Source organism: Hemitrygon akajei, chromosome 16 (assembly GCF_048418815.1).
Source record: "Hemitrygon akajei chromosome 16, sHemAka1.3, whole genome shotgun sequence".
Classification (NCBI taxonomy): Eukaryota; Metazoa; Chordata; class Chondrichthyes; order Myliobatiformes; family Dasyatidae; genus Hemitrygon; species Hemitrygon akajei.
The window spans coordinates 68073134-68091632 of NC_133139.1; the positions used below are offsets into that span (position 1 = coordinate 68073134).

General features: G+C 39.3%; 1 protein-coding gene across 7 annotated transcripts in view; it reads left to right on the forward strand.

Moving 5' to 3' along the window:
• Positions 1–4114: 4114 nt before the first annotated feature.
• Positions 4115–18499, forward strand: part of brd4 (bromodomain containing 4) — a 182513-nt gene continuing 168128 nt past the window's right edge. For 4 of the 7 annotated variants that reach the window (XM_073069092.1, XM_073069091.1, XM_073069089.1 and 1 more), the window contains exon 1: positions 4699–5208. Coding sequence is in view for 2 of the 7 variants with exons in the window: in XM_073069089.1 (XP_072925190.1) it covers positions 5162–5208 (47 nt within the window). In the remaining 5 variants the exon portion in view is untranslated. Of the gene's footprint in view, positions 4192–4698; positions 5209–18499 lie in introns of those variants that run through there. The other 3 variants (XM_073069094.1, XM_073069093.1, XM_073069090.1) reach the window with 3 other exon arrangements.

Sequence of the window (18499 nt, forward strand, 5' to 3'; positions counted from 1 at the left end):
TGAAGGCAGGAATGATCAAAAGGCCAACCCAGAGATTACTGCGTTAAGAATTGAGAAACCCATGGTAGAATCTGAAAATACGAAAAATTTAAAAGTTGATGTTACTTAACGAAGTGTCAGTTAGTCAGCAACAGAGACAAAACCAGGAATTTAAATGTGGCCACTTTTAGTGAGGAACATGAATGCACCCTGAACATGCTTAATTAATGGTGGTTGCAGGGCTGAGAGGGGAAAGTGGTGTGTTCTTCCCACTGTACCCCTCTGGTTGGTAACCAAAAGGGTAAATGAGTCAAGATATAAGCTGCCTGTAGATTATTGAGTTCAATGAGTAAGTCTGGCCAGGAGTACTTTGGAATAGACAGTTAGACCAGCAAAGGCACAAATGAGAGGTTCAACAGCAAATGAATCTAGGTACAGTTAGGTATCATCAGAGAGAAAAATAACCACATCTCCATGACAGAGATGTACTAGCGAAAGCCCATCTTTGTTTGAATATGACAAAAGTAGTGAAGCGTTTGGTTCAGTTCAAGATAGATGACTGGGAGAAGGATAGAATGTAAAGTTGTGGTGAGCATCAAAGACAATGGCCTCTTTTATTCTTGATAGTACCATGTAACACCACAGTGATGACTGAGACACATAATCAATCCCTGCTATTAAAGTCAAGGGAAATAAAACATATGCATTTATCAAAAACACCTTACAAAATGATTAATAAAGTGGATGCTGGTAATCCAAGGAGGTTCCCCAATAGTGATGGCTAATTCAAAGCCCTAGCTATCGATCATAATTAATTACTTATAGAAAAACATAAGGGCAGAGAAGTTTTATTTTAACAATATGATGAAAAGGGAACAGATGATTTAGCATAGACACCTCTCTCAATTCCTGACCCTCCTAGATAGGTATATGGATGAAAGAAACTTAAGGGCTATGGGGGGGAGGGGGGAAGGATTAGATTGATCTTGGAGTAGGTTAAATGGTCAGCACAACATTGTGGGCTGAAGGGACTGCAGTGTTCAATGGTGTTTGCCAAGGTGTCTTCAATGGAAGTAAACCAGCAGGTAGTAGTGAAGCACATAGTAGATGCCTTGTCATTTTTGGTGATACAAGTCACAGATTAGAGCAGCTTTTATTTCTGACATACATTTTCAAATTCAAGATTTCACAACAGATATGATCCAGAACAGAATTTATAACTTTTTGCATGAAATTGAGAAGCACGTGGCTCAATTCCACTGCTGTCTGCAGTTTTTAGTTCTCTCCATGACCATAAGGATTTCCTCTAGGTGCTCCAGTTTCTTCATGGAACAATGGCAAGAGTTGAGGGCTGTCACTGTTTGCTGTGATGTACACATGACAAATCAAGCTACCGGTAATCACTCTAATCCAAGGGTGGGTGGCCAACATTTTACATTCCATGTGTCAATTTTTTCATGCATGAGTTCAGATGCATCATACAACTCTTGTACCCCATTCAATTCTTGTAAAAATGTTAATATAGACATATTCAGCATTTCTACACGATATATTGATTTAATATAAAAACAAGATAAGCATTACTTACCTTAATAAGACTTTTAATATATTTTGGTTTCTTCCTTTTTCTTTATCACATTATCTTTCTGTAACTCAGACCCAAGCACTAGCTTCAGTTTTCCTTCTATTTCAGTCTGATTTTGTTTTTTTATAGTGTCTATTAAGATCATGTCTTCTATTATGCGAGAAAGTGTTTTCACAAACAATGCACAGCAGTTTTCCTGATGGACCCGCTATAAACAAGAACTCATTTTCCTACTGTCCATTGAATACACGCTTACTATCACTTTCTGCTTTTGCTCATTTTCTTTTGCACTGTGATGGGTAACTGAATGTAAAAACAAGACTCAATTTTCGAAAAAGTACAAAACTGCAAATGTTCACAAAGGACGAACAAAGCACAACTCCGTAGCGCATGAGTGTCAGATGTAAACTGATTGGCAAAAAACTGCGATGCACCGCTGGTGTAGACGCCTGGCGCCTCAGGATCAAACAAGTATCAAACGTGTATTGAACAGTTATGGGACAACTGCAGAACAAAAGTCCTTCTGTCCTAGTTTGACTCATTGAACATTTTTTAAAAATTGAAAGCAGATTAATGTGAAAGATGATAACATTCGCCAAAAGATGTGCACAAAATAATAAAATTGCTAAGTTTTAGATTTATTCTCAGTAAAACCCATTTTTAGCTCTAAGCTATTTGAATCCCTGTTAGATTTTTTTTCTACAAATTGGTTTTTGGTTAATACTTTTTGTATGAGTAGGCTTACTTTTTTATTATTATCACTGGGGTGCAAAGTGCCACTTCTAATCATCCAATGTGCCACAGGTTGGCCATCCCTGCTCTAATCTTTTCAAGTTATTCCCAGCAATTATGGCAATTTTAATTGCGTACTTCACTGTATAATACGAACTTTTCCAGCCTAATTGGAGATAAACACCATGGCCAAAATTCTCTACTGTATACCTGCAGCATTTTAAAAAAATGGTAATTTAGTATCAATCATTTTACTAGATTATGCCATTAGTTCCTGAAAAAATCAAATAAATGAAATAAAGAGAAAAAGGAATGATAAATATGCTTTATTGAAATAGTTTTATTTTCAGAGACACTGACTGGAATGCCCTGCAGCCATGTAATGATGGAACACAAGATCACCATGGTGTCAACAATTGTATGATTCTGCATTCCGCCCAGATGTTTTTGTAACCATGGTTTCAGTTGTTTACATCTCTAACAAGCAGAAACATCAGAAGTGAGAACAATACAAGCTGGAAAAAATATTAAGCAATAAAGCAGCATAAAAAGAAGATATTTTACCTATGAACAACATAGACCACGAATTTAATGCATTATAATGGAGATGTCCATAAACAAGAAGTGAATGGTCACTAAGTTCACTGATAATGTGCAAGATGAAACTGGAAAGCGTTCTTGCACAAGGAAAGTAGAGGAATGCGAGGATAAATACCGACAAATATAGCAAGAAAACATCTGCATGGATCGAAAGTTGAAACTTCACATACAAATCCATGATTAAATAAGTGACTGAATAGCCTCCTTCTCATGATTCTACACCAGCTTCTCCAAAGATACTCTTTGCATTATGGAGGTAGGTGATTGCTACTGAAACACTTAAAAAAAAATCTACTTGAAACAGTTATACATACCATTTGCAAGGGTCCACAATAATTTTGCTTTCCTTTGGTTGTCCCATTTGAAACTGTCCAGCGGCTTCAACGCACTAATGTTTGCTTTTGGATTATACTTACAAAGAGATCAGAACTTGCAATGACCCCATTCTCCAGTAGGCATTGCTGCAATAACAAACTGGATTGGGGTATTTGCCTTACTGCAAGAGGAGCAACTTTAATAACCTCATGTTACTTAGATTAAATTAAGGACAATATAGAGCCAAATATGCATACTTCTCATTCCAAAGAACTAAGATAAACAAAGGTGGTGTTGTTACCACAAAGCCATCAGTATAAAACCGTACGAAGTCACGTGCTGATTCGAAGCTTTTGTTTTCTTTCTTAAACGGGAAAGAAAACAACTTTGGAGGAAACGGTAAGTTAAAGTGGAATAATTAGTTGTATTGAGAAGTTACCACTCACTTATTTTGCAACGTTTTGCGTGTCTAGTAAACACTGAAAAATTTCCGTAGAAGATAAAATCTGGTCACTGAAGATTTAGTTTGAATATAATTTCAATGCTGGACGTTTATTTGTCGCCCTCCAGTTTTTTTTTTAAAACTGCAAGTGTGCATTCATGCCTGTAGCAATGAAGTTGACTTTGAATAAGATCTCTCTCTCTCTGAATAAAGTTTTGTTGCTTTCACACATTTCATGTACCTCGCTCTTCAAAAATCGCTCCTCTTGCAACAATCAGGTAAATCCCACTCGTTTATTGCCAAATGCCTCATCCTGTAACTTGGTCGCAGCTGAGAAAAGTTCGAATTAGACGCCGAATGTTGAGATCAGCCCCACGCTGGCTCGCCGGCCTGAGAACGAACATCCTACTTCCTCCAAGGGTTAAGAGGGGCAGGGCGCCTCTCCGATGAGTAACAGCGGGCACGCACGGTGCGTCTGACGTCACGCACGGCCCGAAGGTTGTGAGGAATTCAGGACGCCGTGCGCGCACAAACACAGGTAAAAAAAAATTTAGGGCCAACAAAAATAAGCGGGGAAGCGACCCGGGCGCAGGCCGTACATCAGTAACGGAGCACGCCAACCGAGCGACCCCGGTGGTTTCAGAATCGAAAAGGAGGTGGGAGGGGGGGGCAGGGAGCGAGATGAAAACAAAATGGGGTCAAACTCGGCGAGAAACGCGCAAGAAGGGAGAGAGAGAGGGAGACGGGGGAAAATTTGGCGCCGCCTCGCCCGTCCCGGGCCCAGGTTCCCGACGCGAGTGTGAGGGAGCAGGCTACCTGCCTTGAGGCGAGCTGAGCGGGGGCCCCATGCCGGCCCAGCCTGGCCTGCAAAGCGGCGGCGAGTGAACGGTTGGCCGGAGGGTGGGTGGTTTTGAGGCGGGTGGGGGGAGGGAGAGGGTTTGCGGCAGTGTGACTGTCAGCTGTCACGTGCCCAGCGGCGACCAGTCCCCGGGTGATGCCCGCGTCACGTGACGGCACCCTACCAATGCGCACCTTCGGCACCAGAGGTGGACTGTAAGTCCCACTACGGCCCCGAAATCGTTTGCTTGCCTCGCTTCGTGTGAATTTGATCGGCCTAGCTGCAAACTCCCGGATCCGGTTTGCTTTTTCACCGCGGAGATTTCGACGTCACTTGCTGCTGGAAAAAACTGGTCGTCGCTATGACTCACACAGAGATGGTAACCAATGGTAATGCCGATTTGGTGTCACATGGGATGCTTCGACCAATGAGAATGGGCAGTTTTCGATCACGTGTGGCATTCTGACCAATCGGCGCATCCAAGATGGCGGGTGGTATATAAGGTGTCGTCAGGGTGCCATTTGCGGAGCAGGGGCTCGGTTTAGTGAGTCGCTTCGTGTCGGGATTAAGTAAAAATTCGAAACGAAACGGCGGAATTTTACGCTTAAAAACTGCCCTGAAGGCACCGCAAATCAGTTGACGTTTCTGATATCGGGATTTTAACTGGAGCATGGAGCGCGAGGGCGGCTCTACGGCCCCGGCAGGCCCAACGACTCGGTGAGTGCCGGCGGGGCAAGGCCAAGCCGCGGGGGGAGGGAATGAGGGAGAGGCCGGGGGATCGGCTTTTATTGTTATCGGCGCCGAGCGGGAAACGGCTTCCTGACGCCATTTTGTGTGTGAGGCCCAGGACCGCGGCGGTCTCAGTGCTCACCGCCACTTTTTTAAAAAAGGAAAAGAAACGCCCGTTACTCTTTCCGCACTGTGGCGGCGCCTAACCGTTGATATTGGTGTATGTCTATGGCTGTATGTGAGTGGGTGGTAGAGCGGCCTGGCAGCGCGAAGTCCGGCTCTTGCACTCCTGTTTCATCAGCCTCCCTCCCAGACCTGTGTATTTGGCCTATTAATTACTACTGGATACTGTCCCTGATTGCTCACGCGTTGAAATGGTCGCAGGTATCAAAGTGTGAGTAGTCAAAAGAAGATGCTTCATTCTCTCTGCATATTCTCTTTGCCCTTGTGTTCACGTAAAATGACGTAAATGCATTCCTAAAAGTTACTTTTGTAACAGTTAATGTATTGTTGCAAATGTAGCTCCAATGTGATTATAGTTGAAGCTAATACGATATCTAATGTTAATAATGTCGAAAAGTATTTCAGTATTGTGACTGCAAAGCGTTCGTGGCGGGTTTGTAAATTGCCCAGCACTGTAGACAAATTGCTTTGATTTGTTTACCTAAGTTCAGGTACCGGCCATTTCGACAAGTATGTGAATGTGCGGAAGTGCGAAGTTTATGGCCTTGATCGTGTTCCCCCCCCCCCCCCCCCCCCCCGCAAATGGTTCCAGAATAGAGAAGTTTGCAGGAAAGATTTCATTTGACGTAACGAAAGATGGTTAATTGCCTCTGGCATTGTTGACTGAGACACGATTAAGTGTGGTTGGTAGTATAATTGTAAAAAGAGGAGTGGAGCCATTAGTGTTAATAGCGTATACGCTGTAATTAAATTTCATGTTTGAAATATGGCACAGCTTGCATGTCTTGTTCGTCAAATTTTGACAATGGTACAAGTTCTATTCAAGTGAAACAGCATTTTTAATTACATTTTGGTTATTGCACGCGTTCTTTATACTTTATTAAAATATTCCAATTTATTTATCTGATCTGAATTGAAAAGAAGTTGGAATATGTTAATATTTTACTTTGTCTTTATATATCTTGGACTGAGGTCCCTGCTTTGTGGCTGGCTGTGTGATTCAAAACCCTGTTTGAAACAAACTATTTATCATTTATGCAAATAATTCATACTCCCGTTCTTAATAATGCACTAATGTTGGTGGAAATAAACATTGAAATACATTATTTTTAAAAATTCCCACGAGACCGCATGGTATACAATTGTATTTTCTTATCCTTTTACTGCAGAAATTCTAGTGATGGGAGCAATTGTGAATACTGTTGAAAAGTGTGAATCTTTGATTGTGAATCTCTCAATTTCTATTTCATTTAGTGACATGCAATATTTACATAATTGGAAATGCAGCTTAAAGGAATTGTTTTAACTTGTGTTAATTTGTATGAAATTTAAGTGTTTGAATTATTGGTTATGAATTCAACCAACCGAATGAAATGTGTATGTATTTTTTTTATCCAAATGATGAATTTTACTAACATTTTTAAGTGCTGATGTGATCCTGTACATTATAATCAATTCTGTACCTATTTGATGTTCAATGCTGTCAGGTTAATTCAATGTGTATGCACTTTGGGAATTTATATATCTTGGATCTTCATCTTGGCTTGTAGAAATGACATGATCTTATTACAGTTGGTAAAGGCAATTTAAAATGGGTGGTTGGCAAGTTTAAATTTCTTTTAGAAAGTGAACAATTTCACAATGATTTTGTCATTTAAACATTTCAAATTCTGTATTTTATCATTAACTCAGGGATTCCAGGGAAATTTTACTTCATGTAGTTTTAGATGGAAGAATAATATTGTGAAATATTTATCATTTTTATGAAACAGATCTTTGATATAAATTGGGAGTCTGCAGAGATTCGAAATTGTTTTGCACTTTGGATGCTTTATAATTTATGTCTCTAAAGTTCTGGGATTCTTTACTGCCAGATGTGTTTCACTATGTATGACAAGGAAACACACATCTTTAAATATAGTGACTTACCATCATGGTGCATTAGCTTGGAAAACTGATACTTAACTGATGAATGTTGACTGGAATATGATCCTTTAATGGAATTATTGGCTGTCAGATGTGAGGGTGGGACAGAAATGCATTCTGCCAATGCAGCCTGTCAAAGCCTTTTCTATCAATTTAAATTCTCCATCCCTTTCACAGACATACCTAAAATATCTGATAATTCCACATTGAATTTTTTTGTGGATCCGCTTTAAGTGTATGAATGTTGTGATGTTAGATGCTAGTGTTTGGAGTTTGACATTGTTTCTTAGTTTCAGCAAGGAAGTGTGACTTTATCATTGATATGTTTCATTGTTCTTCGGTCAGATGTTTATACTTGACTAGGAAATCCGAAAGAAAAAAGTAATAAGACAAGGCAGTGAGGGCTGATGGGATGGTGTGGAAGGGAACAGGTTTGGCTAGCAAAGTGAGATGCATAAGTTGTAACCCCCAGGGGATTTGTGTTGATGTTTGGTTCAGGATGACAACAATTTCTTGATGCATGACTATAACTATTTTCATCTGTAGCTATTTACATTGTAGCATAATAAATATTTAGTTGATTCTGTGCCGCTTTATGCTCTGGAACATGTTGAATTCCATGCAATGGAATCAAACTGCAGGCTGGTATCACTATTGTGAATGGCTTTTAACGTGTTTCTAGACTACTCACTTATGTCACTCTTCACCCTTTGAATAGAAGAATTATTTAATAAAAAGATGCAGTTTTTGTAGCAAAGAAGTATTGTAGTTGAAGTTGCACTTTTCTCACTGCTTCTAATGTTAAGTTTGTACAGAGCAACTTAGTTGCTGTTAAATTAGAAGGACATTTTTTTGCTGAAATTAGCAATTTTGTACTTCTAAGAAACCAATATGTTTGTAATGTGATCTTGAATGACAAAGCATGGAAGAAAATGTGTTTTTTTCTGTAGAAGCAAAGTTGCCAAAAAAAATGACATTGTAGGCTACACACACAAAATACTGGAGGAACTCAGCGTTCTGGAATGTCAACTGTATTCTTTTCCATAGATGCCGCCTGTCCTGAGTTCCTCCAGCAATTTGTTATGTGTTGCTTGGATTTCCAGCATCTGCAGATTTTTTTCCTGTGACAGTGTAGGTTGGTTAATTTTGTATTTTTGTGCAGTGATCTTTTTTCCAAAGGAGATTGTATTTTTAAAATGCCTTTTTAACACAGAAGGTCTAGAACACAAAGGTGTTTTTCATGTGAAACTGAGCAGTGTGATAGGGTGGGAAATGAGAGGAAGAGAAGTCTGTTCAGAGCCATCTGCTGAAATATCTACTAGTTAATGAACTGTTTCTTTAGCAAAGTGATAACATTTTGCCATGACTACCAACATCGTTCTCCCTGGCAACTCTGGGTGAATAAGATTGTGTTATATTTAACATGGCTTCTGACCATGTGTCTAAGCATTCATTAAAGCTGCCTATTTCAATGTGAGTAATATTGCCAACTCTAACCTGATACAGCTTGTGTGTATGCTTTTGCAACTTTTAAACTTTACAAAGTGGCCTTCGTCTTCCATTAGCATCCAAACCTTAGCTGTCTTTGTCTTAAAATTGACCAAATGCTGTTTACCTTTCAATGTAGTCTTGCATCCAATTCCAACATCTCTAAAACCTCTGTAACCACTTTCAACCCTTGCACGTGTTAGCTACATTGTGGATTTCCTGCATGTGGTTGATTCTAGTTACTTTGCTACCAGCAGCTGTGCCTTCAGTGAGTAAGGTCATTGAACCAGGTTTTTGAATTAATGTTTGGGAAGTACTGTTATAAAAAAGAATATTTTAACATGTTATAGCTTCTAACTAAACACTGCAGTTTGTCCACAAGTAAAAAAGCAAAGTCTTAATAGACTCAGGGACTAGGAAGGTGCGGATGCCGAACCTGTGGAGTATCGAGGTGATAAAATTACCTGATCAGACTTGATGGCTCTTTTTAAAGTGTGAGAATTTATGGGTGCAACCTTCACTCATTGCAGGAAATTATCCTGCTTTAATGAGTAGGAGTTTTTGTAGTTTTGTTTCCTCTGCTCTATATTCATTGAATGTTACAGATACTCTGTTCTGTTTTGGGCTTTCCACAAAATTATCATCTACTCAGGTGGGAATGACTAATTGCATACTAAGTCATTGAATCTTTATTTGTGGTTTTTTGCTGGAGTAAGATTTAAAATGGCTAAATGTACATGGGTGTTTTTACGATAGATACTTTTATTGATCCCAAAGGAAATACAATGTCACAATAGCATTGCAAGTGCACAGATAGAGAAATATACAAATATTAGATAGGAAAGAATTTTTTAAAAAAAGTTACCTTAAACAATCTAACGGGGGGGGGGGAATAATAATATATAATAATATTGATCACTTCCATTTGGGTTGATCAGCATCTGAGAAGGGAGGCGACATCAACATTTTGAGTCAAAACCCTGCCTTGGAATGAGTGTGTTAATCTGGTTAGGGTCATTAATAGTGTGAGATCCTTACATGCCAAAGAGGATTTTAATAGTATATTGATAACTTTTTGACTGTTATCAAAATAATTAGACCTTTATTTGCAAATTATCTTTTGAAATAATTCTATCTTAAATCTTCTGTACATACATCTGGAGAAAGAACTTAGGAACCAGTATTGTTTGGTTTAATTGTTTTGAGCATTTTATTTGGTGTAATTTGAAGATATTTAGTAAAGCACAAGAAACTTGTCAGCATTGGTTGTGATATTTTCATTGTATGACATTTCATCTTCTTAGTTTCCTTAGTTACATTCTATTATAAACATATAGCCCCTAGAGTATGCTGCAACAGAATATTGTGTTAACTGATTCTGTGACATGCTAGATTTGAGCACATAATTTAGCCAAGGTCTTCCCTCAAGTCTCTTATTGTGCAGCACCAACTTTCAGTGTATGAATGCCTAATTATTGTTGATTAAGACTGAGACCCAGCAGTGATTTTATTTTTGCACATTTTGTGCATTGCAGTAACCTGTGCAGGTTTTCCACTTGTATTATTTGTCATGCTTCAAAAGCAATATGCATGTATTGTATGTAATATTTGCAGAAATGTTGCAAGAATTTCACACCATTCTGAAATTCTCTCAAAGTGAATAGGTTTGATGCATGTCTACCCTTAATATAACAGGCCAATTTCACATGTGATAACCAGATCAACTGTTCTTATAATTTTTGCTCACAAAAATTGACAGCAAAATAAATTTTAGAGTTGTGTTTCTGTGAACATCTGGGAGGCAAGTGCACTGTTTCCAACAGCAAGGTAGTCTTCCAACTGAGTCACTGGTACTTGAGATATAAGATGAATGAAAGATTCATGTGCCCTGTCTCTTGCTCACTGCTCCCAAAGGAAAGCCCTGCATTCATATGGTCTCTCTCTTTCCCATGATGCTGCCAGAGGATGTTACCAAGGTTCTGGGTCTGTGATTTATTGATTGGACTGTGCTTCTCTTGCATTCTATCTGTTTTGTGTTTTATTTTCTGTGCTTTTGCCTGTTCTTTCTTGTTGTAGTTTGCACAGTTTGTTTGTCTGTGGAGGAGTTGTGCTTTGATGTCCTTTTTGGTGCTTGGGTTTATTGTATTTCTTTGACCATCTTCTATACTTTTTTTATTTTGTGGCTGTCTGGAAAAGATGAAACTCCGTGTTGTGTACTGTATACAAACTTTGATAATGTGTACCTTGACCCACATAGATCAGGTTATGTTCTGAAACCATTCAACAGGCAAATTCAACCAGATTTTTTTTTTGGGGGGGGGGGGAAGAAGAAAGATGTATCTTAATGCATTTTTATTGCTTTTCTTTCCTTTCCTGGAGTACTCTTGCTTAATTGGAACATATTGGAACCAATCAACTGGCCCAATTAAGCAGCTGCTTCCTTCAGCTGAAAATTCATGGAAATAGTTAAAAAGGCATTTAAAAAAGAAACTACAATTTCAAAGAATAAGAAACTATGTACTTCGTTGAAACAGAATAAATTAGAATACCATCAATACTATTTTAGTACTATAAAGTAAATGGCAGGATATTTAGTAGTGTGGAGGAGCAGAGGGATCTGGGTGTACATGTCCACAGATCCCTGAAATGCCTCGCAAGTAGATAGGGTAGTTAAGAAAGCTTATGGGGTGTTAGCTTTCATAAGTTGAGGGATAGAGTTTAAGAGTCGCGATGTAATGATGCAGCTCTATAAAACTCTGCTTAGGCCACACTTGGAGTACTGTGTCCAGTTCTGGTCGCCTCACTATAGGAAGGATGTGTAAGCATTGGAAAGAGTACAGAGGAGATTTACCAGGATGCTGCCTGGTTTAGAGAGTATGGATTATGATCAGAGATTAAGGGAGCTAGGGCTTTACTCTTTGGAGAGAAGGAGAATGAGAGGAGACATGATAGAGGTGTACAAGATATTAAGAGGAATAGATAGAGTGGACAGCCAGTGCCTCTTCCCCAGGGCACCACTGCTCAGTACAAGAGGACATGGCTTTAAGGTAAGGGGAGGGAAGTTCAAGGGGGATATTAGAGGAAGGTTTTTCACTCAGAGAGTGGTTGGTGTGTGGAATGCACTGCCTGAGTCAATGGTGGAGGCAGATACACTAGTGACGTTTAAGAGACTACTAGACAGGTATATGGAGGAATTTAAGGTTGGGGGGGGTTATATGGGAGGCAGGGTTTGAGGGTCGGCACAACATTGTGGGCCGAAGGGTCTGTAATGTGCTATACTGTTCTATGCTCTATAAAATTGTATTGGTTCAGAATAGTTATTGATAAAGAATTCAACCAGTGTAACACAGATATACAATCTACTGCTTTCTTTGAACCTGATAGTATTGTGTTTGAGTAAAGGGAACCATTCAGTGTGGCACAATGCAAAAGCCTTGTTTCATCAGTATTGTATATATTATCTGCCCAAAATTTTTGAAGCAAGTTGGGGAATTTTGTAGATATCCATGTTTCTGCACTAAAGCGTCAGCAGTATCTTTCTCGCCTTGTGCTTTCTTCAGAGTAATGTGGTGCCTACATTTCCATTGAGAAACCAGAATTCCTAAGGAGAGCAGATGAGTGACATTAATACACAGAACTTTAGTATAGCGTAGAATGGGCCATTTGGCCCACTGTGTTGTGCCAACCTACAGTTGCAAGAAGTTTGTGAATCCTCTGCAGTTATCTGGTTTTCTGCATCTCGGATGAATAAGGATTGCCAGTGTATGTAATTCCCCGCCGCCTTCTGCATACAGTTGCAAGGAAAAGTACTCTATTTAAACAATCACAATCTAGTTTCAAACCTCTGGTGTAATGCTTTTCTACAAATGCTATTTGGAGTCATGTGTTCCAATCAATGAGATGAGGTTGGAGGCATGAGTTGTAGAGGTGCCTGCCCTTTAAAAAAGACACACTAAGTCAGGTTACTGACAGATCCTGAACACTGTATAGGAATGGTGATCATGTTAGGACACCATGGATGAGACCAGTTCTCCAAAAAAAAACATTACTGCATGTCTCAAGTTTGCAAAAGACCACCTGGATGTTCCACAACATTACTGGAACAATGTGGACAGATGAGACTAATATTGAACTACTTGGCAGAAATGCATACTGCTTTTTTGGAGGAAAAGGGGGCACTGCACGCCAACACCAAGACTTCTTCCCAACTTTGAAGCATGGTGGAAGGAGCATCATGGTTTGGGGCTGCTTGCTGCCTCAGTGCTTGGACAGCCTGTAATTATTGTGGGAAAGATGAATTCAATATTCTATCAAAACACTTTACAGGAGAATGTCAGAGTAGCAGAGTACCTGAAGCTTAATGGAAGTTGGATGACTCAAGTTAATAATCCGAAAGACTAGTAAAAGAGGAAAAACGCACACAGGCTATGCAGCATCTAGGATGCTGCATATGTTGGCCAAAACATTGACTGTACTCTTCCTAGGTGCTGCCTGACCTGTTGAGTTGCTTGGATTTCCAGCATTTTCAGATTTTCATGTTTGTAAAAGGAAATTTTTTGTTTTTGAATGGCCAAGTCAGAGTCCATGCCTTAACCCAAATGAGATGTTGTGCCATGACCTAAAGAGGGCTGTTCATGCAAGGTACCCCAAAATATTGATGAACTGAAACAGTTTTGTATGGAGGAATGATCTAAAATTCCTCCTTGTTTTTGTGGATTTCTGATCAGCTACAAGAACTGTTTGTTGGAGGTTATTGCTGCTAAAGGAGGTTCTACCAATTATTAAAGACACAGGTTCGCATACTTTTTTCCAGTCTGGTGTGTGAATGATGAAACAATGTGCTCAATAAAGACATGAAATGTACAATTGTTTATGTTATTAGTTTAAGCTAGATTGAGTTTGTCTATTTTTGTGACCTAGAAGATCAAACTACATTTTATGAGTAATGCAGAAAACCAGGTCATTGTTACTGGTTCACAAACTTTCTTGTCACTATATAAACCTACTCCATGATCAATCTAATCCTTCATGCCACTTAGCCCATAATCCTCCATTTTTCTTTCTTCTATATGCCTACCTTGAGTCACCTAGATGTCTCAAATGTATCAACTTCTCACCACTGCTAGCCGTGTGTTCAGGCATGTGTGTGTGTTGTAATAAAAATCACAACAAACAAATCTATCTCAGGGTTTTCTGCTCCAAAGGGGACAACCCTGGCTTGCTCAACTTTTCCAACTAGGAAATCTTCTCTAACTCTGGCAGCATTCTGGTAAATCTTATCTGCACCCTCTCTAAAGCTTCCACATTCTTTCTAAAATGAGGCGAGCAGAATTGAACACGATAATCCAACTGTGATTGAAGTAAAGTTTTATAGAGCTGCAACATTACCTCATGGCTCTTGAACTCAAACTCCAAAATAATGAAGGCCAACACACCATATGTTGTCTTAACTACCCTATCAACTTGCATGACAACTTTGAGGGATCTATGTATTTAGATTCAAAAATCTTTGTTCTACATGCTGCTAAGGGTCCTACCATATGCTCTGCCTTCAAGTTCAATCTTCCAAAGAATATTACTTCACACTTAGATTGAACTCATCTACCAGTTGGCAGCCCAGCTGTGCAACCTATCTGTCCAGTTGCAATTTACAAAGACTTTCTCCATTATCCACAACATCATTACCCTTTGTGCCATTTTCAGATTTACTAATCATCCATCCTTCCACTTCCTCATCCAAGTCATTTATAAAAATTACAAAGGGCATGGGTTTCAGATCAGGTTCCTGGAGGACACCAGGAGTCATTGACCTCAAGGCAGAATACACTCCATCCAGTACCAAACTCTGTTTTCTGTGGGCCAGCCAATTTCAAATCCAGATTGCCTGGTCATCATGAATCCCATGCCTCATGATTTTTGAGATGAGCCTCCCATGGGGAACCTTGTCAAGTGTCTTACTAAAATCCATTTACACCACATTCACTGCTCTAACCTCATTAATTGGTGTTGCCATTTCTTTGGAATCAGTCAGGCTTGTGAGGCACAACTTTCCCTTCATAAAGCCATAATAAAGTCATGCATCTTCAAGTGTTCTAAATCCTGTTTCCAACAGTCTGCTCAATTAGTTTGCCTATGACTTACACAAGATTTACTGGTCTGTAATTCACAGGATTATCCCTGCTATCCTTGAGTAAAGGTATGCCTATTCTCATTCTGCAATTCTCTGGTACTACTTTTATGGCCAGTGAGAATGCATAGATCATTGTCAACTCTCTGCCCCAGCTATCTTTCCTCACTTCCTATAGTAAGCTGCAGTATATCCTGTAGAGCCGTCAGGACTTAATTTTCCTTGTGTTTTTCAAAAGCTCTAACACTGCCTCTTGCTTAACCTCAACATATTCCAGCATATTAGCCTGGTATACATTGACTTCATATTTTTTAAGGCCCCTGTCACTGGTGGACACTATCTCGCCAATCTTCTCTCAACTCCAGGTACATATTTCCCCCTTTATCCTGAGTGGCCCTATCCTCACTCTAGTCATCCTGTTCTTTAGGAGAATGCCTCAAGAGGTTGAATTTACAATCAGTAGGTTGGGCACAAATCCTGTTCAGAATTGTTTCCTTTTTGAATCTTTGAAAATTAGCTGAGATTGGGTAATTCATTACCAAAGGAGAACAAAAAATAATCCAACCCATGTAAGTACATCTATCCATTTATTCTTATGGACCAGTTCGAGCTAACATGGACAAATGAGTCAGCAGCGAAAATAACTATTGGTTCAATTATTTATTAATGAAGCACCTTTGCTAGGTTTGGAAGGATTATGCACACAAATGACTTTAGGATGAAAATGGATACTTTTTCTGTTTTTGCATATGTTTGGATGCCACGTGATTGTCTTGGACATTATTTTGAACATTTCCTCTTATGTAGCTAGGTGTACGTATTTGTAAGTTGATGTACAGTACTGTGGGTTCAGATATCACCATAGAATTATTCCTCCTGCCAAGCTGTCATCTGCCTCATCTTTTGGAAAAATGATCAGGTATATCCTGTTTATTAACAGGAAAAAATAATCTTGCTTACACAGTACTTTGTAAAGTCTCAGGCACATGTAAAAAAAATCTGTAAAGTGAAGATGCCTTCAAAAGTGAAATGAAAACCTAAATATCAAAAAATTACTATAAAGAGCAGTGAACTTAAAAACTAAACTCAATATTTGGTGTGACCACCCTTTGCCTTTAAAACTGCATCAGTTCTCTTAGATACACTGTCATGTAGTTTTCTAAGAAAATTGGTTGGCAGGTTGTTCCAGGCTGTTTTGCTTGCTTCTGTCTCCCCAGGTAATCTCAGATATTATCAATGATGTTGAGATCAGGGCTCTGTGGAGGCCATACCATCTTTTGTAGAACTGCCTGTTCTTTTTGCTGAAGATAACTCTTTAAGAACTTGGCCATGTGTTTTGGTCATTATCCTGCTGCAGAATGAAGTTGGGACCGATCAGATGTCTCCCTGATGGATGAGAATCTGCTTATATTTCTCAGCATTGAGGATTGCATTAATTCTCACTCCATTTGCAAAAATGCAGACTCAAACCTGTTAGGAACGTCTGACGTGCTTCAGTGTTGACTGCAGATGCTCATTCTATAGCACTTTCCTGCTCTTCTATGGGCAAACTGCCTCCTGTTTGAGCCAGCAATGTCAAATTTTGACCTGTCAGTCCAGAGTACTTGCTGTCATTGTATGGAACCCCTGTCCTTGGCTTTGTTTCCACTTTGGAGGAATGGATTTTTGATCGCCACTCTTCCAGGAAGACCACTTCAAACTTCAGACAAGATATCTCCAGAGGGCTGTACTTCGGTTCTAGTGGTTTCTGAGAGTTCAGAGCCGAAATCAGTCCTGACTGCCAGTTTAGAAGGGATGTAGGTTTGATGTATCGCTCATCTGCTGCATTCAGTTTCTATGGCTGACCACTGTGTTTCTGGTCTTCAACCTTGCCCGTTTCTTTTTGCTTCTTCAGAAGAGCTTGGACAGCACATCTTGAAAGTCCTGTCTGCCAAAAAATTTCTGCATGAGAGACACTTGTTGCAATGTTCATCTTGCCATTGTGTCACATCTGCCACACCCTAACCTTTTAGTTTGGTTGTACTTCACCCAGTTTGATTCCTTCTACACCTGGTTCTGTTTCCGTTAATCAGTTTAGTTCATTCAACTATTATGTTGTTAATCATCAGCACCTGCTTGTTATCTTTGTTTATTCATGTACTGGGCTATATACCTATAAAGTAATCATGATTTTATTTGAAAAGTAGGGGGGGGGGGTCCTGTTAATATGAAATACGAAAAGTTCTCTATGGAAAATGAATGTTTGGAAACCTAAAGTTTGATCGTTTCTACTGACACAGTGTGTCTGTCAGTCTAGCAATCTATCTCGTAAAAAACAGATGAAAATGCTAAAGAAACAGTAAGGTTGCTGCACAATGTGCCACAGGGCATGGAAAGGAACAACAACGGTAACTGACACACTAATGAAGGGGACAAAAATTAACATTAAAACAAAATTTATTTAAAAATGAATCTAGTGTGCCTTTCATCCTTAATGTGTATCAACTGACCATCTTGAGTTAATGAACTGTTGGCTAAGCACTTGCAATATTTGACCCATAGTTTAGATCCACAAAGATGCGAGTTGTTGAAGGCTTAAGTTGGCTTTTGTATATATCTTCAGCAGACTAAAATGTAATATTGAAAAACTTCATGCAGTACAATATACAATATGTCCTTGTATAAAAGTCCGCTTAGAATTGACAGCAATTGATGTAAATATTACTGTGTGCAGTGTCAGGAAGTGTAAGGTCATACACTTTGGTAGAAGGAATAAAAGCAGTGACTTTTTTCTAAACAGAGAAAATTCAATTGTGGTGGAAAGGGATTTGGGAGTCTGTGTGGAAATCCCTAAAGGTTAATTTGCAGGTTGAATTGGTGTGGAAGATGAATGCAATGTTAGTATTGATTTCATGAGGACTAGAATATAAAAGCAAGGATGTAATGTTGTGGCTTTATAAGACACTGGTGAGTCCTCATTAGGAGTATTGTGAGTAGTTTCTTATTTAAGAAAGGATGTACTGACATTGGAGAAGGTACAGAGGAGGTTTATGAGAATGATTCTGGAAATGAAAGGGTTATCATGAGCAGCGATTAAAGGTTGAATTTAGATTAGATTAGATTCAACTTTATTGTCATTGTGCCGAGTACAGATACAAAGCCAAATTGAAATTATTGAATGTTGAACGGCCCAGATAGAGTGGATATGAGGAAGATGTTTCCTTTGGTGGGGAAATCTAGGGCACAGCCTCAAAATAGAGGAATGTCTATTTAGAATGAGATGAGGGATTTCTTTAGCCAGAGGGTGGTGAATTTGTGGAAATTCATAGCCACAGGCAGTTGTGGAGGCCAGGTCACTCATCTCCTATGGAGGTTGATAGATTCCTGATTAGGGTGTGAAAGGGGTTATGGGGAGAATGGGGCTGAGGGGGAATTGGATTGGCCATGATGAAATGATAGAGCAGACTGAATGGGCTGAATGTCCTAATTCTGCTCCTATGTCTTACGGTCTAAATACTGCTTCCACATGAACTGGCATTTAAAATATTGCATATTTTTGCTTCCGCTTTTACCGTC